We start from the raw sequence: 21254 nt of genomic DNA, 5'->3' as shown, positions 1-21254 counted from the left end.
TTTGCCAAGAGTGTAGAGTTTGCTGGGCGTTAGCCAGACCCAGCTGAAGCATGCTTCCGACCTCACTTTTTTAGTTTGATTTGTACCTTGTAGCCTGTCAAGTGCTTTGGGACGGTGCCATGAAAAAGTGTGTGTATTATGTCCTGCCTCTTTTGAAAACACCACAACCTAGCTCTTATCTAGTGCTTTTCAGCAGTAGCTCTCAAAGCACTTCCCACAGGAGATCAGCATCATTAACCCAATTTTACAGATGGGGAAACTGAGGCAGGCCAGTGGCCGAGCCCACCGTGAACTTGGTCGCATGGAAGAGGATATGCATCCAGCCCATGTGAAGGCAGTTTTCATAGCACAGACTATTCAGGAAAGAACCGGAGACCAAAATCTGATCTGTTCTAAATCCAAAATAACTCCACTGGGCAGCAGCGGACTGTTTGTAATCAGAGCAAACCAAGGGAACAGTATGTCCAAAACTGTCAAACTTGAAAGCTCCATGATCTACGAAAATGAGGGATTGCATGGATTTGATCCTGCACCATTTTGCCACTGACTTTGGCATGACCAGTCCCCCAAAGCAGCAGCATAAAAGTTAGGCACCGAAATAGAAGTGCCTTGATTTTCAGAGCAGCTGAGAGACCCAGGTGTCCCTTGGACCAGTGGGTGCTCATTCCCTCTGAAAACCAGGCTGCTCTTCTGCAGGTGTCAAATTTCAGGCACTCTAGTTTTAAAGCATTGGCTTGCAGCTTCAGTGAAGGTTTGGCCTGAATCAAGCATTGGGCTCAAAGTTCTTAGTCCTGCTCAGGGTTGTTTGAGGCCTTCCAATCCGGAGTTGTTTTTTTGGTGAATTTCATACTTTTTGACATTTAAAATCTATTCCATTCGTTGCAAAAGGTTCTTGCTAGTAACAGCCTGCTGTAAGTGCAAGCAAAATGGATTGAGCTGGACAACAGCATGAACCTGCTCTCTAGGTATTTTCAACAGAGAGCGAGACAAGACAAGTGGTACTTCAGACAGGCAGTAAGTGCCAGGGCTAAAAATCCAGCCAAAGAACTAAGTGATACAAATGAAGATCCATTTGTGTCACCAGTTCTGAGAATTACGTATCTTTCCGATCTCGCTGCTTTTGGTCCCCGGTAATTACTCTGGCAGACAGGGGAAGCGACAACAAAAATTTAAGCAGCAAAATCAATTTTGAAAGAAAAACAATTATGAGGGTAAAAGCTCTCCAAATATTTAATTTAAAAAAGGGACAAAAGCCCTGGTAATTGCTAGGAAAAGGCTCAGACCCAAACTTGAACTTTAGCTCTTGCAGACATTGCATTACCAGCTCTCAGATGCACAGACCCATGGTACCGAGTACTGTCCTCCAAAACTTCTGTTTAACAACCCATTCTGCAAAGCCGTCATTCACATAAAGCCCAGTGCCCATATGCCTGTAATGCTCTATTTGCCCAAGGCACCTCTGGATCCTTTCCCCAGCCTGGCCAGCCCCATCCGAGCCACTGATCCTGCAGTTACTACTGAAGCCTCTGGGTTGCAATAAATGCCACAGTTCACTGTGTGGTGTTGGCAGGGAAATTTGTCTTGTTTGCAAACTAGGGAGAGGCGCAAAATGAAAACCTACTTTTCTGAAAAAATTCTTTTTTTTTTCATTCCCAAGTGACCAAAATGGACCCTTTTTTTTTTTTTTATTACTTTTATAAATAACCAGTGGACGTTTCTTCAATTTTTTTCCCCTCTCAAAAGCAGCTATGGAGAGTTTTCAAACACTTCCATAACATTTCCAGCATTTTCTATACAAGTTTTGGAAGACTGTTCATGCAAAACGACATGGAGAATTGTGTGTGAAAAACTGTCTTTTTTTAAAAAAAAGAAAGGACATATTTCAACAAAAAGACACCTTTAGTCCAAAAATTTCATCCAACTCCATTGCACACCCATGAGCCCATGCAGCCCCAGTAGGGACAATGCAAACCAGTGCTCTCTGACATACATGGACAGCTTCTTCTCCACAGCTTTAAAGGGGCTAAGGCCTTTAAAGGAGTTGAATCAATAGGGGTCTGAAACAGCAGCAATCAATGCAAGTTCTGAAACTTCACACACAACCAGGAGAGCGAGTTTTCCTTAAATCATCATGTTTTATAAGTCTACAGCACCTCTCATCTTGAAGAGCCTCACAGACAATAGACATAATGCGTCACACCAGTGTATCACATGCCCACAGACAAGCAGGGAGTGGCCAGCACATCAGGGCAAGTCCCTACTCTCATAAGAAATGTTAGGCTGCGCAGAAAGGGACTCCGGAATTCATCCAAGAAGCCTCAAGAAACTTGCCTGATCTACCTGAAGGACAAAGAGCTGAGTCTATCCTTTGGTTTCAGGGAGGGTAGAAATTTCAGTGCCAGACGCTTATCCCGCTCTAATCTCTGAGCAGAGATCTGGCTGGCCAATTAGCCTGAGAGGAAGTGCTAACACCCCAGCGATAAACACTGACTGAACTTCAGCTAGATGGATCATAGCTACAATAGGTGGTTGATAGGGCAGGGGTAAGCAGAAGAGCTGATCTGAGCCCCATGCTCAGATGTGGTCTCCTCGTGGCGGTTTACCATGCTCTGGAAACGGATTTGTGGGCCAGGCTGGTTGATCTGGGCTTTGCACACTGAAGGGGGTCTCCGAATTCTGCAGCCCCTGCTAGCCTTTGGAAACATGAGTGGGTTGAGAGCCTTCGGAAACATGAGTGGGTTGAGAGCCTTCATTTATGGTCAAACAGGTCCCTGCTCTGGGCCCAGTTGTTACATTCCCACGTATGATGCCTGGTGTTGGAATCACTGTGCAGACCTAAGAGTCATACCTTCATAAACCACAAAGAAGCCTTTGCCCAGGATATTGCTACTGCTCCGGAACTCGATCCACAGCCTGCTGTCCATGGAGATAAGAGGCTCGGGGACTTTATCACCACAAAATCTACCTAGAAGGCAGGAAACAGACAATCAAGATCTCTCCACTGTTTGGCGAAAGTGGTTTGTGATCACAACAGTGGTGGACGGGGAGATGTACGAGGCGCCTGCAGTTGAAGAGAGAGTCAATGGTAAAAGTAAACAGAGCCATTTAAAAGGCTTTCCACTCCTACTCCAACTTAGATTTTAAGAAGGGGTCACCTTATTTGTATTCACCCAGGACAGGGTTCAAATATCATCCGGGAACAAAAGCCAGCATGGCTCATTCCCAAATGCTGCCACCATTCGCCTGGCTCTCATTTTACCCACGCAAAGTCTGGGTCATCTTAAAAAAGCATGTAGGTGAACGCAGTGGGGACTTTAGTCTCACTTATTGTGAGAGACAAAGTGCTAGGAGTGACAACCAATACCCAGGAGCCCTGGCACTATACCTTCCATCGTTCTTATTGATTTGTGTGACCAGGAGCCCTAGTCATGTGCTGGAACGCATTGGACTAAGCACTTCACAGACACAGACTAAAGATGGCCCTTGTTAGCGTTAACTGTATGACAACTGCGCTGAACCCAGGACAAGGAGCCATGGTGCTAAGCGCTATTCCTGCACATGGCAAGGAGCAGTCCTGTCCCCAGGTGCTTCAGTCTCAATAGACCAGACAGACAAAGGTTGGGAGAACAGTGGGTTAATACAGATGGGAGTGCGATATAGAGAGCTCCCGGACAGCTTGGAAAATCTCAGCATCACTGGCCCAAAAGGAAAGACAGATCCATTCCTCCTGTGGATGTAGCATGAGGGAAAACCTCTCCATCATGCCAGCCCTGGTGATCACTTCCACCCCTTGCACGTGACACAGAATCATCTTAGTTGAGCATCTCTTCCTACTCAACCCTCCATAGTCCTACAGCACTTGGTTACACTAAGTGCCTTTCCCCAGCACAAGCACTTTCACTGGATGCTTCACACAACTTGATTCTCACTGGTAAATGTCAGGATTACAACAGGCAAGGTGGCATTCCTGAACTGTACCAGCGCAAACTGCAATCCAGCAGAGCAATCAGATTAATAATGATAATTCCTAATTAATGTTTCAGCCAGAAGGCTCCTCAAAGCATGGTACAAACAATAAATAAGTGTTGGGAGTAACTAACGCAATATGGATCTTTTCTTTGCTAGATACCAGCGACGCTATCTGCTGTATGCAATAGGGTTGGGGTTTGTTCCTCATTTAAAGGAGTAACTAAATTCCATCTTATCCAGTTGAATCTGCAGGGGGAATTTGGCAGAGGCTGAATGTAATTACCTAAGTTGGAATTCAGCTAGCACATCAGGTTTACATTCCTGGTCTCACAAGAAAGAAAAAAAAAAAAAAGGTACATCCAGGGGATATGTAATAACCTCCGATGACTGAGAGATTGGTTTTGTACCTCATTGGAAAGTCAGCATCTTAGTACCAACCAACAGGCTGCATGATTGGCTCTCTATCTATTCAGGCCATGTCAAGACTAGGGAAAAAGGTGCACGTTTTAACATGAATTAGCTCATGCATGTTAACCAACACGCCTTAAAATCCTAGTGTAGGGAAGGCAGTTGTAGTTTTAACATGTTAGCTCATTGATGTTAACACTAGGCTGCCCTGGGGTTTAAAGGTGTGTTACAAACCTAGTGAAGGCAAGAGCTGGGGTGGAATAACATCTGCTGAACCACAACTCCGTCTTTTCCTTGTGCATCTCCCATCCAAATGCTAACTCAGACCCGACTCTGCTTAACTAATTAAATCTGACAAAAATCACCCTCCAAAAGGTGCACAGCTGCAAGCACAAGGCTAGTCCACATGGGTCAGGAGTCACTGCGGTATGACAAAGATGGGGACACAGCTTGCTGAAGTTTCCGAAGGTATGGGAAGGAGATGCTGCTAACAGTGTTGAGGTTGCAAAGTTATTTAGTTCTAGGGTCACTGAGCAACTGCCTCTTGGATTTAGAATTGGAGTTCAACAAGGATGTCAAGGAGAGGAAATGCAGATGAGGAAGCCAGAATAAGTGAGCTCCGTGGAGTACGATAAAGGGCCCATTCATAAAAAGTTATGCACCATTTAAGGCTGGATTTTCACACACTTCCCTGGGAAAATATGCAGTGCACATTTTTTTCCAGGCAAAATACATGCTTTCACAATTCACGCTAATCCTCTTGCCCACCCTGCTGCCAGACCGCCACCAGCCTGCCTCTTCCTAACTAATTTCATGGCCCCGGCCCCTCCCAGGGGCCATGGCAGCTCACACAAGCCACTTGTTCTGAATGGAACAGTTTGCAAATCCCACTGTATTAAGGAGATTTTTTTGAAGTGCTTCAAATATTTGGCAGAAAAACTGAAGTGACGTAAAGCAAGGCTGCTGGAAGAACGATTCCTGAGGCGTGTGCTCACCCACAGCAAATAGTGACCACGGCACACAGACACTGACACTACGAACCCCACACCTCTGCTCCTCGAGACAGCCCCAAAGAAACTGTAGGGAGACCACAGCCTCGCTCCCTCCACCAGTGCCAGGTATCCACGCTACAGCAGAGGACTCTCCTACCTATACAGCCTTTACCAAAGCAGTCCCATGGCCCAGTCCTGCTCTGCCCAGGTGCAGTGCCATGGGTATACATGATTAGCAGGCAGGAAACATATGGGAACCCAACTCAGCGTTGACGACGCATGGTCAGATGCCACGCTACTGCTGCCTAGGAGCAGGAGGGAGGTGCCTTTCATACCTATGGAGGGTTATGAACCTGTCTCTGCAGATACACCCGCCATCTTCCCTCTTTTAACCTCGTGCTAACTTGAGTGGAAGGAAGGCAGCGAGGCTATGCCCAATGGCTGTCCTTGCGTAGCCTCACTTGCACACCCTACTACACAACCTTGCTCTCTGCAGGCACAAGCCTTCATACTTTTCCCTGCTCACTCAAAGTACCTTGCCAACATGAAGCCTCACAACCCAGTATACTAAGCACTGAGTCTGGAAATGTCAAGGAGGCCTAATGTCAGTAGGAGTTCACTGAAAGCACCAGCCTAGCAGCCCGATTCCTCATTGGGTCGGGCAGTGCCATGCTGTTAACCTCAGTGATGCATCACGGGCTTACAGCTGCAAAGAGTGTGGCATTAATTGTCTCTCCTTGTGTGCTACAGTGGGGATCTGCACCATTTGATGGATGGGAACGCTGAGGATAAGAAACTTGTCCAAGATGACAGCGAGTTAGTGGCAGAGCTCTGAATAGAGCCCCGGAGTCCTGACTCCCTGCTGGGAGCAGCAGACAGCGCTTTCTCCTCTAAAACACCCAAAGGCTCTTCCAGACACCTGTGCTCCCTCAAGAGGGACTTGAGGGCCTGGCAAAGGCTGCAGGAAATAAATGAACCACCGGGAACTTGAGACACCAGCGTTTTCTCACAGTGACTCAGCCGTACACGCAGCACACTATCACATCAGCGCTAATTCATACTGTGCCAGAGGGAACCTGGAGACGATTACACGGGATCTGCCAGGGATGTGTACAAGCAGACCCAGCAAAGAGTCCTTCCGACCCATGACACACACCAATCCAAAAGCAGATAATGTTCTCTCAGGTTCCAGCTTTGTTGCCGAAGCAATGGTTGCCAGGATCTGGGTTCACCACGCTAACCCCCCTGCTAGGTCCAGTCTTGCTGTGTGACCCATGTTTAACTGGTTTCCAAAAGGAGCCATGAGTTTATGTGAGACACCTTAAAGGGGCCTGATTGTCAGAAGGTGGGTGACTCAATGCTTGCTGAAAATCAGGTCCACCCTTAACTGTCCCTCATTGAGCACTCAATAACTAAGACTCTCCAAATCACTAGTCAACCTTGGAAACATGAAGCTAGAAGGCCTGTGGGGTGGGGTGGGAACATGGTTACAACACAGTTCAGTCCTATCTGTGCTGCAAGACTGATCTGTGCTTTAAATGCATCATTAGGGTTCACAAGCCACGAGTGTCATGCTGACCAGAGGTACTATAGCTGCCTGGTTTTTCCCTCTCAAGGCCTTTGGGATATTTCCCTCAACAGCTTCACACTTGTCCTGGTTGCCTTCTCCTCCCACTCTGAGAGAACGCCTACTTGGTGCTGAAGTCCACTTTTCAATCACTTAATTGGTTTCTAAGTATTATGGGACTGGGATGCATTCTAAAATCATGCCCCATGAGGTAGCAGGTTCAAATCCAACCTAGGCTTTTAGCAACCAAAAGTTGCTACCACTTGATGGCTGTTGAGTGGCTTGTATGAGATGACTTGGGTGTGCCCAGGCCTAGTTCCATGTGATAACAGCCAGTACTCTGACGTCACCACCAAGGACCAAATGGATCATAAAGGCTGAACTAGGGCTGAGCCACATTGGCAGGACAGTGTGGGGGACTCTTTGCCAGCCCCGTTTCTCTCTCTCCCCCCAAAAATATTCATACCCCTTCCCCACCCCCAGCGGATTTTCCTGAGGGCAAGGAAAATGGAGACAAGTCACTGCTCCAGATTCAGCTTGTCTAACAGGCAGCTGAATGCGAACGGGGTTACTCTCATGAGAGGCTGCGGACCAGGATAGGGGATATCAAAGAAAGTTAAAAGCTGAGGTGAGTGAGTTCTGGGGACAGTACCCAATCAGAACACGAGAATTTGCATACCAAGAAAACCATGTCATCCATATTCTATCCCTGCACTGTGATAGGCTAAGGGCTATTAGCACAGTAGCCCGGTGAGTGCATACCTGTATTCTCATTAGTAACTGTAGTGTTATGGGTCTGTATCTGTACAGCTTCCCTAGGCCAGCGGGCTCAGAAGCCCATCTCAGTAGAATATAATTAAACATATTTTAAGGGAATGTGATCTATTTGTGAGTGCAGGGGACTGGGATTCAGGAGACCTGGCTTCTATTCCCAGCTCTGCCCACTGACTAACTGTGGAACCTTGGGCAAATCACTTCCCCATCTCTACCTCAGCTCTCCAGCTGCACAATGAAGGACTATCACTTCCCTACCTCACAAGGCAGCTGGGAGGCTGAACAGCTCCAGGCCTTCAAAAGGGTTTAGGTGCCTAACCACCACTGATTTCAATGGGAGTTAGGCTCCTAAAGACCTTTAAGGATCCAGCCTTAATTACTGTCTACTGAGCACTTTGGGATCCTTGGAAGAAAGGCATTAGCGCCAGGCACCTTTGCTCCCAGCAGCTGCAAGTGACCATTTGCATACTTTCCACACTGTCTCTCTTTTAAAAAATGAAATAGCCACTCACCTAACAAGGGAGCCTTCCTCCAGTAGCCATCACGCACCTCCACATAATCATACCAGCACAGGCGACTTTTAAACAAGTCCATCGATGTGAAATTTAAAATGATCTGTGAACAGATGATGCATGGTTATCTTTGCCCAAGGAGCTATTTCACACTACAGATTAGATTCCATTGGTGCCGTTATTCTGCATATGAGCTTTAGATACAACAGGATGGACCAACTTTATTTTTTTGTAGCATCTTTCATTAAAAAAACCAAACTTTTACCTGATGGGTTGTTCGGAGCTAGAGTGTACAGGACAGCAGCCAGCACAACTAACTGGGGGAATTATGGAAAAGATTATGCAAATTGACTGCACAGGGAATAAAGAAAATGGTTACTATTACGTAAATTAGGACCAATTTAGGTTTTGTAGCCAAACAAAAAACGGGACCATAGGTTCACCTAATATGAATAAGGGGGAGAATATAAAATTAACATTTTCTCCAGGAAAAATCTTGATTTTGCTGAAATTTTTCAGTTTTCTGTCAGGAAAATTAAAATTAAATATTTTGTTTTGGGTTGAGTTAACCCAAATCAAAACATTTGGGATTGTCAAACCAATTAAAATGTTTCATTTCCAGCCAATTCAACATTAATCTGAGTCTGCTGTGGTGCATCATGGGAGTTGTAGTTTGGCTGACTCATGCCGCTATCCCTTTTGGGCAGGTCTCTCTGGCCACAATAGACCACAGTCTCCCCTCTAGGTGAGCCACTGTGATGCATCACGGGAGATGTAGTCCAGCCAGGAAGCCCAGCCCATAGGGGAGAACAGAAGCAGGGAGTACCCAAACTACAACGTTCACAAGTTATAAGCAAACAATGGTTAACATCACATAGAGCTGCAACAAAATGTTTCAATTTGATTCAACAAACCAAAAATGAAACCTTTCCATTCAGGAATGTCTCAACATTTTCTTTTTAATTGAAAATGATTCCACTTTTCCATACTGAAATGTTTCAGAGCGTCTCACTCTACCAAAAATTTCAGTATTTCAACTTTTTGTCCAAAATCGGCACAAGAAAAAAGTTGAAATATTGGATTTCCCCATGGAACGGAAATTCTGATTTTTGATCAGCTCTGAAAATAAGATTGTTTTCATTTGAACATATATGTTCTTGAGTGCTTTACAAGGCATGAATTAAGCTTCCCACAACAGTGGTGTCTGGTAGGTAAGTATTATCCATTTTATTGAGGGGAAACTAAGTCATGTATGCTGCAGCTACACACAAAACAAAAACAATGAGGAGTCCTTGTGGCACCTTAGAGACTAGCAAGTTTATCTGGGCATAAGCTTTCGCAGACTATAACCCACTTCATCAGATGATGGAGTGAAAAAAAGTGGGCCGGTATAAATATACAGCACATGAAAAGATGGGAGTTTCCTTACCAAGTGGGGGGTCAGTGCTAACGAAGCTAATTAGGGTGGATGTGGCCCATTCCCAACAGTTGACAAGAAAGGGTGAATATCAACAGAGGGAAAATTACTTTTTGTAGTGCTAACGAGGCCAATTCAATCATGGTGGATGTGGCCCATTCCCAACAGTTGACAAGAAAACAAAAATATTTTCCAGCAATGGTGCAGTTCACTTCATCGTCCAAACTAAGGGCCATGCAAAAGAGAAACACCTGGCAAAAGTGATGGAAGGTAACAAAAACTTTTTTTAAAAAACTCTCGGCTCAGTTACGCCAGTGCAATCATGCTGACTCAGTGGGGCTGGCTCTGATTTAAGAGCATAATTTGTCCCATGATTTTTATCATGACAGTGTCCCTTTAAAGTATTCAGCCATAAGGCCACTAGCTGAGGGAGCATGAATTTTAGAGCTAGAGGGCTTATTTCTGAAAAGGGACCCTCCCATTTGCATCTGAGAGTTCCACCAAACCCAATGGATCTATTCAGGGTAGTAAGTGTTTGCAAGATTTGGCCCAGAGATTTATTTACATCTAATATCTCCCAAAAGAATAAGGCCATGCTACAAACAGGTTTCTATTATATATTCTGACCCAATAAACTAGATTATTAAACTGGAAAGATTTTTTAAAATGCTATTTACTTTTCATTATTTATCCTTTATCACTTTCTGCGGTTCTCTGAACTGGGACAATGAAAACAGACTAGTCAGTTTCAGTTCAGTTTACAGACAGCATCTGGGGCTCACACGCTAACTCAACGTGGCAATGTCTTGGCTGCAAACACCACAGGGGAAGGTCTATTTTATTTATTTTAAAATGCTGGATTATTTTTTCCTTTAAATGGCACTAAGATTTTGTAAACATTTGTTTTTCATAGAACTTAAATTTTGGGTCACATCTGACTTAACCCTCATAACTGAGGCAGAGAGACACATAAAGAGCGTATAGCAGTTTGAATCATTTTAAAACCATCAAATAATATTATTTAAGAGCCTGCACTGTTCTTGGAAATTTTTCTAATATCAGAAGGTTTCTGACTGGGCCTGATCTTGCCAGGACTCTCACATCTCAGGACTAGACCCAGAGGCAATGGAACCCAGTGATGCCAGATCTCAGGCTCAGATCCCTCAAAGGTAGTAAGGCAGCTCACTCTGGGAGTTAGGCACCTAAATCCATGTGAGGGTCTGGGCCTCAGGCCTTGAATAAGGTAGCTCAGCAGAAAGTTGGGGATTGGTCCTGCTTTCAGCAGGGGGTTGGACTAGATGACCTCCTGAGGTCCCTTCCAACCCTGATATTGTATGATTCTATGAAAGGCAGCTGTACACAAATGTTGGCTGAAGTGGGTCTATGGTTTCTTTCTGCACTATGATCTATGGTTTTTAGGGTGCATCTGAAATGCTTCTCTGCAGAGTTTACTGATCAGCTGCCATGCAGAGGAGCTTCCGTGCTTCCACACTTGTTGCAGCCTGACATGATGCAAAGGGGTTGAGTGCAGTGGTGTTAATAGATTAAGGAAAGATTTCATTTCCACTGGAAGATCAATAAAAACAAAGGAAACTGAAAAGCAAATGGAGGAAGCAACTGATTGAGGCTCAGCAGGTCTTGCAATCTGAAGACATCTGAAGATGGGTGGGCGGCATTCCAGCTGACAGCAGCATTTCCCTGTGCAGGTGATGTCTTGGATTCTCATTTCCCCTTCAGGAACCAATTGCTTACAACTTTATGGAATTAGTCAGAGTGGTAGGAAGGAAGCTTTGAGAGGTGTGCATCTGAGCTCTCAGTGCAGCCAGAGCTAGCAGGCTGTTGGATGGCTAGCAGGCAAGTAAGGACCACCAGGGAAGGCCAGCAGGCACCTAGGAGAGACACTGTACCCTGGATTCTGGCTTTCCACACACATTTAGTATTAGTCCTACTTCTCCCCCACCCCAAGTGGAAGGACCCATTATTATGCTGCACTGATGATTTCTCAAAGCTGCATAGGTCCCCTATAGTTCTAGGGACAAAAGCCATTACCCAGCAAATTCCCCAAACAGCAAAAGGTTGAAAATGCTGGTTTAGAAACCTCACTGATCCCTAAAAACAGATCTGGGGGATTTTCAACACAGCAGACACATTAGAGAAGGAAATGACTTCTTAGGTCACTTAGTGAAGTCCATTCCCCCAGGGACCAATGCAAGGTTGTTCCCCACATTGCCTAGGCTTTGTCCAGACTGTAGCATTAAATGAGTTCCTGTAAGTGATGGGGCTTTCACCACCCCCACTAGGTGAGTGTCCAACAGCTTACTAAACCTCGCTGCCAGGAAGTTTCTCCAAATACTCAGGCCCTGTCTACACTAGCACTTACGTCGGCAAAACTTTTGTCGCTCATGGCCGTGGGGAGAGGGGGGGGAACCTTGAGCGACATGTTTTGCCGGCACACATGATGGTGTGCATCGTGCTATGTTGGCGGGAGTTGCTCTCCCACTGACAGAGTTACTGCTGCTTGTTGAGCTAGTTTTATTATGTCAACGGGAGAGCTCTCTGCCATTGGCATGACGTGGCTACAGCTGTGCCGCTGCAAGCGTGTAACTGTTGATATGGCTCTCTTTCACTTTTCCCCTTCCTGGTAGCAGTAATTATATCCCGTGGGTCATCTTTAATAAACCCTCTCCATCCTTAGTGTAAACCTTATCTATAATTACAGCGGGCTATCATGTTTCCCCGTAGCCATCACATACCTGGGTTTAGCTCTTATTTTCCCTTCTTAAAACAACACTTCCTTTTGCTGCTTTTCTCAACTCCATCCAATTGGCAAATGCCTTCCTGGCCAGAACTGTGGGCAATACCACTGCTACACTCGCACCAGAGTTGGATAGAGAAGGATTGTCCCCTCCTGCTCTGAATGTGTCGCCCATTTTAACAGTTTGCTGGCAGCAGCTCAGAGTTATTCCCTGACTCGGCCCTTTGAGTCCCCCAAAGGCTCTGCACTGAATTCTGCTTTCTTGGGAGAGTAGCTAAAGAGCCTCTGGAGCTTTCCTTGACAGCTGCTCAACTGGGCAGAGCACTGAACACCTTTCCGTGTACGCGCAGTTCCTGTATGTGCATCAGTGGAGATGAGTGAAGGGGGACAAACTTTCCATGAGATCAAAGAGGCTGGAAAAAACCCCACAGAGATTGCCCACCATCTCCTCATACTAGAATGATAGTGGAAGGGAGCACAGCACAACCCACGTTATCCAAATGCTCCCCAGAATCTATGGGGGGGGGCACAGATATGCAGCAAATAGCACCGGTCCCCATATGCAAGGCTCTATTCTGAAAGGGTAGAAGATCAGTGCAGAATATTGTATGTAGAGACCTGAACTCCCACAGCAATACCTATCCATGGAAGCTGGTACTCCGTGATCATTGGCTCCACTTACCTGTGCAAGACTCCACCAGATGAGCCTCTGCTTAGATTGGGTGCACAGCCTCTGCATTCAGAATGAAAACAGGTGTGGCTGAGGGCATCCCAGCAAGTTGCAAATGCAACCATCAGGCAAAACCACATGCCTGTAAACTGCAGATACAATTTGCAGTCTAACCTACCTTCTCCCCAGGAGTCACAGATATTCTCCACACGCAATGGGAATAGGAAGGATAGCCATTTGGAAAACCAGGAGCAGAGAAATTCCCCGTTGTGTCCTGCAAGGTCTCCCCACAAGCTATGTAATTGAAAGACAGCAGCAAAGAGTTACTATCTGAAAGAAGCTGGTCAGAGTTTATCAAGCTGTTTTTGATCTTCTGTTGTGGGTACTGGTAGCGAGCTAGACAGCCTTGCACCTCTAGATCACTGACTCAACTCCAACTTCATTCGGTAGTGATCAGTGGTCATTCCCATCTCTGTCTGTCTGGTGGCCTCGGTGAAGTTCATCAGCATCCATGGGATAAGAAAGATTTATCCAGCTGGGGATGCTGAGAAAATAGATCATTACAAAGGGTAACCTCTCCCCTCCCTCTGTGCCACGCACTTTTTAAAATATATTTTTTAATTATCTGAATTGCGGCAGATCTTTTCTTTCCTCTCTGCCAAATGCAAAATTATTAAACCCAAAGCCTGCCACTAGAAAAGCTATTTTCCCTTCATTACAATCTGCTCAATAAAGTTCTCCTTAGTTACCATTGTTAATACTCTTTTTTGGGTTAAAACACTATGACAAAAGCTAGCTGAGCCCCAAAGCACCCTCAGTTCACGGAGTCAACTCTGCATTGTAGCAAGACGCGGCATAAGATTTTAATGTCGAAGCTTTGTCCCGCTCTCCACCACGCGCTGTTTGTTGCCTGTTGCAGCAGGGGAGACTTAGATCTCAAAGTTTTTAAACGCCATTCTTTAGGCAACAGGCTTCCAACCTCTGTGAAATCAGCTACAACTGTAGTTCCTGTTCACTGAGCCAGGAAGGAAGGGCTGGAATGTAGAATGACATATACACGTGCATAGCAGATGACGACTGACTGGGGCAGGAGACCCCACATTTCAAAGCGTCTATTTCACCCGCAGGGTTCAAAAGCTGCATGTGAATACACACAACGTGGAGCAGATATCAGACTGCTGCTCGACTGCTCTGCATTTCATAAACCTTGTGCCCACTCCCGTTCTAAAGTAGGGTCTGACCCTTGCTTGGTTTCCCCAGCAACTGTGAGGCAGCCCCCAAGAATCCTTCATTAAGCAGGAGCGCTTTGAAAGATTTGACAAGATGGAACATCTGCCTCCATTTCTCATGCAAATGCAATGAACGCTACTCGGCCTGGCACCCCTGACACTGCTTGACGCGGCGGGTTGCTCACTAATTTTTCAGCCTTGATCACAATTAGAGGGGTGGGTTGGAACCTGGAGGTGAAGAGAGACCGGCCCCATTCAGGACACTTAATATATGAAAAAATGTCATCACCCAGGCCAGAAATCCTAATTACCCTACAGTACTTTGACCCACAACTTAATAGGCCAAACAGGAAAGATGACCTGCAGGCAGCAGCTGTGGGGCTTGGATGTACAAATGTCTTTGTCCTACTGAATGGCTCATAAGGAAGTTTAAAGGTGAAGACACCAGGATGGAAAAGTCACAGATTCCAAGTAGAGACACAAGGTGAGCGAGGTCATCTCTTTTATTAGACCTGCTTCTTTTGGTGAAAGAGACAAGCTTAAAGACGAGAGAAGCTGGTCTAATAAAAGATATGACCTCACTCACCTTGTCTCTCTAATATCCTGGGACTGACATGGTTACAAGACCGCAAACAATGCAGGTAGTAAGTTTGTACATGCTAGATGCAGGGGCCTCAGAAGTGAAGCCAAACTCCTTGTAAAACTACTCGAGAGCAGCATGCAGCTTTTGAACCCTGCGGGTGAAACAGGCGCTTTGAAATGTGGGGTGTCATGCCCCAGTCAGTCATCAGATAAGGGGGAAAGGCATGCCCCTCCTAGGGAAGTATTAGAAAACAGCAAATCAGATTCTAAAACTTCCGGCCTGCTCTCCATTCCTAACAGAAATAGCTATCAGCCCTGAGAAAACACGAGCTCTGATGAAACCACCAAGGGCCATCACACCGCCCTTTTTAGCTTCCAAGTGCTCTACAATGGAAATCAACTTCTCCGCCCAGGCCCCACCAGTGTTTCTGGCAAGTATCATCACTCCATTCCACAGATGGGAGGAACAAGGTACCCAGAGAAAGTGAAAGCCCCTGGGCCACAGAAAGAGCTAATCTCCCAGCTGAGATTACAGCTCCTGAGGGCTGATTCACAGAACTGTGTCTGCACTGCTAGTCCACACGCCCGCAAATGCTGCATGCCTGAAAGGTCTGCCAGCTCCTGGGGCCAGACGTGGACGTGCTCACCGGACTGGATTTAAAAAAATTCACATGGGGGGGAAGGTGCTGGTCTCCTAGTGCCAGAGCCTGAAGGCTTTCACTTGTGGAGCAGAGGGAACGACCAACCCTCATTCTCCACACATCTGAGCTTTCCTGGCAGTACCTTCTCTTGGGGCTGTAAAGTCTCCATGGCCTACGCCATTCCCGGTCACATCACGCAAAAAAAAAAAAAAAGCCAGTGATGAGGGTGATCTGCGAGGCGGATGCTTCAAGGAGACTGACTGAAACCTGCTATTTTTTGTTACCAGAACAGCAAGTCACTCTGGAGCCAGTCACCTTGAATCATCATTGATCGCTGGAAGGTTGGCTCGAGGAATATCTGACCGTTTGGGGGCATGTCCCAGGTTATCGGGCCTACCCACTATGTGGCTAACAAATCGACACAGCTTTTCTGAGTGGGGGGGAAAAAAGAACAACCGCTCAAACACAAGTTGCCTCCGGTGGAGAGATCATTACAGGGCACACATATCATATTGCCCTAATTACACGGGATAAAGAGGATGATTGCTTTCAGCTAAACCGCAGTGCAGGTTGCAGGGGAATTAGTTTTGAGCTCGCTAAGTGCAATTACACAGTAATCTGCAGGATCATGTAATTACCGTGCAGATACTGGGTACTTACCAGAGAACAATAAAGGAGAGTTGGGAGTTACTTCCTAAAAGGTAAACATTCCCAGAAACACTATTTGCTTATTAGTCACGAAAGGGGATGCGATGGTGGGGGAGGGGTATGTTGAATTTACTTTCCCTTTACAAGTGACCAGCAAATGCTCAAAATAGGAGTGAACATAGTGCAGAGGTGGTAGTTCAATATCCCAGCAGCAAGAGCCCAATAAGGGATTTTAGCATGGCAGGGCAACAAGGTAGGCAAGTTTGACATTTTTCCCTTTTATCCCCTGCGATGTGGAGTATGCAGCATGTTACCCAGCAGGGACGGTGCCCATGGAATAGTTCTACCTCCTCTCAGACTGTGACCCCGGAAGACTCAAGAATTGCCCCCTCCCTTCTAAACCACCACCATGGCTACTTCCGACAGGAAAAGCGGCTGCCCCCTTAGCAGTGGGAATTTGGAAAGTGCCGTGGGGTGGGGGTGAAAAGACCATGCTTTTAAACAGACTGGGCTTTCTCTCCCACTCACTTAGATGCCAAGAACGAGGAGTAAGAGCTCCCCTTCCCCTCACCAGATTAGCAGACTAGGACAGCCTGGCCCGAAGGAAACAAGCCGTGGAAGTTTGGACCCTACCTGGATAATAGACTCTGAACAGGATGTAGCAATGCACTTTCTCTACTGAAAAATGGTTGGGGAGGACAGCTTGACTTTAGCTTCCTTTTCAGCAAAGCATGCTGGGAAGGGAAGGAGTCTAGGGACCTATCAAATGGAGGCACTACCACCTCCCAGTCACTGCAGGGGAAGAGAGTAAAGAGTTCTAAGCCTTAAAAAAAATCCGGACTACTGACAAAGTACTAATAAATGTTCAGTTCCCCCAGCTTGAAGCACTTGGATGGTCCATTTTCTCAGAGCTCTTTCCTCAAAGGGATCGTTAACATACTATTGAACTCCGGAGCCTTCCAGATAAAGCATGTGTATGGAACAGAGCTGGAGCCATCTGCACTGACCATATTTACCTGGGCACTTGTACAACTTCCTCGCCTGAGCAATGTCCCCCTGACTCAGCCGAATGCGCTGACCAATAGTTGGCCGAACCCCATTGTCATCTCGACGGGGAAGGATGGTGTCCAGGAAGACCCCTCTGGAGAGAGAGAGAGAGAGACAGACAGCAGTGAAGATGGCATGATGTACTGAGGGCAATCATGGTTCAGTATGAGAATCCCATGACCACATACTCTGTGCTAGCGGGAAGGGGGAACAGAATCTGACTGGACAACGTATTTTATGAGAAATTTCTGCTTTGACATTCATGTTCTCCCAACATGATAGCTCTCTGATAGCTTCCAAATGCGCAGGCATCTCTGCCAATTTAGTAAATTCCTCTCTGGGACTAGCAGAGGCTGCGGCTGCTTCTATTTCAGCACAAACACTTTACTTACCATAAATCAGAGAAAGCAATAAAATATCTTTTTACAAGGTTCACATCAACATATGCCCACTGGACCAACAATAGCACAGATTGGACAGCATGGCCATGGGAGCAGCGTGGGGAGTCCGTGCTTGGGATTGTGCTCATAGTGATCATTGCGGACTGAGACTACTATAGACCTGCCATTCTTAGATGTTAAAACCAAGAGGCTCCTCTGCTCGTGTCTAACTCATCCCCACTCTTGGTCCCTTTGAGCTGGCCAAGCCTCCGAGCCAATGACACTCTTTGTATCTTTTTCCCATTCTCTTCTTTGTGCTTGCTTCTATGTTGTCGTTTATTCTCAGCATCCCTTCCCCATGTCTGAGACCTTGATTCAACACAGGATTTAAGCACATGCTTCGCTTCCAGCACGCAAGCAGCTCCACTGAAATCAACGTACTTATGGTGCAAAGGTTTTTAATGCAAAAGCTACTTCAATGTAACATTACAGGGAGGCAGTGGAGCCTAGTAGATAGAGCACTGGACGGGGCTTAAGAAGATCTGGATTCTATTCCCAGCTCAGCCCCCGGCCTGCTGGGTGACCTTGGGCAAGTCACTTCACTGCCCAGTACCTCACTTTCCTCATCTGCAAAAGGAGGATAATGATACTGAACTCCTTTGTAAAGTGCTTTGAGATCTCTGGATGAAAAGTCCTATGAAAGAGGTAAAATGTGGGGAGAAAGTCAGAAAATGGAAGTTTAGGGTCTTAAAACTAAGTTAACTCAGCCGTACTACCCATCACTCCAAAATACATTCTGAGTCTCATAGTGCAGATTGAAGTGACATGTTTGAACAGAGATTGTCAGTTCCTGGGATATGGCTTGTCTTCACAGTCCTGAGGAGAACCCGAGGAAAGGCAGGGCTAAGAGCAATAAGATTATTGCAATCCAGGTAGGCCCAGGTCCAACAAAGTGTTAAGGTAGGTGTTTAACTTCAAGCATATGAGTCATGCCACTGATGTCAATGGGACTATGCATGGGTGTAATTACTTTGTTGGCTGGGAATGTTGGAGAGTGTGGAGGTTTTCTTTGTTTTAATTTGAATAAAGACAGGCAGAGTAGTAGTGATTAAAGTCGGTCAAAAATTCCTTCCATGTTTTTTCAACAGAAAACATCTTTCGATGAAACAAGTTTTTGTGAACAATCTTGTGTGTGAATGTTGAGGTTTTTGCGGAAAAAAACAATTTTCATATTTAAAAAATAAATTGCCAAAACAGGCGAATTCAGTGATGTTTCTAAGCAAAGGGTGCCACTGTCTATCATGACACATTTGTCCGTTGCTAACTTTGACCAACTTTAACGCTTCAGGCTGAAATTTTCCTTGCCCGGTGTCTGCTCTGGGCTGAATTTGGATAAGAAGCTTGAGCAGAAACAGTTCCTCCATTTCTAGGAATAAGGTTACTGGAAAAACAGGTAGTTTTGCCAATAGTAAAAACTTTTTTGACCACCTCAGGGGTTTGTAGAATAATCTGATATTTGGCAAGAGGGTATTTCTGGGGTCAGAGAAATGCCTTTTTCTGTCTCGATGGTCAAATCTGGAAGGATTTTAAAGTTATAAGTGAAATTGTCCTATGCACATGCTCAGTAGGAGTCATTATATGCTTGCTCTTAATTGTTTGAAATGCCCATGCAAATCCACCTGCAATGCCCATGCTCCCAGGTCTCTCCAACATCATACACACAGAAGCATCAACCAAGTCACTGGCAGAATGGAACCATCTCCTTCCAGGGTCATTGTCCACCATCAAAACAACCTTTGGCCTAGAGGAAGGTGCACTGGGCTGGGATCCAAAAGACCATACCTTCTAGTCCTGTTTTTTCCTCCAACTTAATTCTGTGCCCTTCACAACCCTTACTGAGCAAGGTCCTACTTTAGGAGTTAATCTAGTATAGATTTCGCCACTTTACAAATGAGGATGTATGACATCGCTTCTGGCAGAGCTCAGAGTAGATCCCAGAGGTTTCATATCACAGACCCAAGTCTCATCGACTTAGCCACACTGACTTTCAGAATGAACATGCTACATCTATGTGCTTGGCTATGGTGTTCAGATGGAACTACCCACCCTCAAAGTGTTCTGGCACACAGATTAATAAGCACTATCTAAATGCAAAGCATAGCAACTCAGGAGTCCTAACTCCCAATCCCCTTCTTGAACCATTAGTCCACACTCCCCTCCCAGAGCTTGGAACTGAACCCAGGAATCCTGATCCTCTCCTTTCCCTCCCCCACATTCACCTGCTGTCTAACAATGTTGTATAACCTGATGGCAAAGAGTGTTGTAACTCTTGACTGGCTAGAGGAAATATCCAATAACCCTCCAATCACTGGCATCCACTGCTGCTATCTGCTAATTAATTACTGCTTTAGTTCAAGTGGTGATACTCTTAGGATTAATGTGAGTATGGTACTTGGCACAATACAGTGCTATATCAACCCTATGAAGTTATTAACTACGCTTAAGAAATGATGAGCATTCACAACCCCAGCTGAGGTCAGTGGAGCTGTGAGTTTTCAGGACCTCTGGGAAAGTCAGTTCTTTGATATCAAACTGGGCACCCAGAATTATTAGACAATCCTGCAAATTGTGGCCTAAATCTGCATCTGATTTCCCAGGTGTAAAATGGAGACAATACATCCCTACCTCCAGGGTCAAGTCCAAAAGGATATGCAGAACTTTATGTTCAGGACAGGGTGTGAATGGCGCACACAAAATAACACAAGAAGCCACACACTGAAAAAAGAAAACAAATATTGAACAGCTGGGCACTTCCCCACCTGTGTACTGATTGGGGTGGGAGTCTCAGGGAAAAAATAGTCCGAGAACGTAATTAAAGGCTGAACTGTAATGCAAGGGGGCTTAATGAAGGTGGAATGGGAGACCTTAATTCTACTTTTTGACTGTGCAACTTTAATGTTAAGTTTTTGTCTGGAATACAGGAAGATATCTTTGATGACTCACTACTTGTGGGTCTTGGTGGGGGAAGAGGGCATTGCTTTCTAATCCTGTCTTCCTGACTAATTGGCTTAACACATTCCTGTGTGTGCATCAGCCTGCGTACTAGAAAGTACAAGTCTGGAGCCACATTCCGTATCTTGCACGACATTTCCTCATGTGCAATAACCAGCGTCCATTGTTGTAAAATATATTTTGCCCTCATTAGGGGCTCTTATGCCTGCAGTCAAATTCCCATTGCCACTAACGCGAATTCTAACTGGGGAGGGAGATGAGGTTGCTGATCCACAGAGGATCGTGTGCCACTAGCCAGAGGAATTACCCCATTAGCTCAACTGACAGCAGCTCATGACTGTAATGCTGGAATTCTGGGGTTCAATCCCCAGTGACACCCACTACTGGCAGCTGTTACATGGTGACTCAGATCCCTACTGTCTGGCACTGTCTCATGCAGGCCCACTGACAGCAATTCCAGGCGGCAGGGCCAGGGCTGTCCCTAGGGTGGTCCTGGGCCCCAGAGTGGAAATGACAAATCCGTCCCTTCTGGGACCGACCACACTGGCCAATAGTGCTGGCCCACGGGGCCCCCCAAAGCGCAGAACTGGGAGCGGTCACCCCAATTTGCCATACCCTAGGGATGGCTCTGCCCGAGGCTGAACAGTCAAT

General features: G+C 46.0%; 1 protein-coding gene across 5 annotated transcripts in view; it reads right to left on the bottom strand.

Moving 5' to 3' along the window:
• TLL2 (tolloid like 2) overlaps positions 1 to 21254 on the bottom strand; it is a 180364-nt gene that overhangs the window by 32686 nt on the left and 126424 nt on the right. For all 5 annotated transcript variants that reach the window (XR_012159929.1, XM_073352984.1, XM_073352982.1 and 2 more), the window contains 4 exons: positions 17181 to 17305; positions 13243 to 13358; positions 8223 to 8325; positions 2849 to 2965 (listed from right to left, as the gene is read on the bottom strand). Coding sequence is in view for 4 of the 5 variants with exons in the window: in XM_073352984.1 (XP_073209085.1) it covers positions 2849 to 2965; positions 8223 to 8325; positions 13243 to 13358; positions 17181 to 17305 (461 nt within the window). In the remaining variant the exon portion in view is untranslated. The remainder of the gene's footprint in view (positions 1 to 2848; positions 2966 to 8222; positions 8326 to 13242; positions 13359 to 17180; positions 17306 to 21254) is intronic.

The sequence above is a fragment of the Lepidochelys kempii genome, chromosome 7 (genome assembly GCF_965140265.1).
Source record: "Lepidochelys kempii isolate rLepKem1 chromosome 7, rLepKem1.hap2, whole genome shotgun sequence".
NCBI classification, from domain to species: domain Eukaryota; kingdom Metazoa; phylum Chordata; order Testudines; family Cheloniidae; genus Lepidochelys; species Lepidochelys kempii.
The sequence above is the reverse complement of the archived record's forward strand: the minus strand, read 5'-3'. Positions and strand labels throughout refer to the sequence as shown.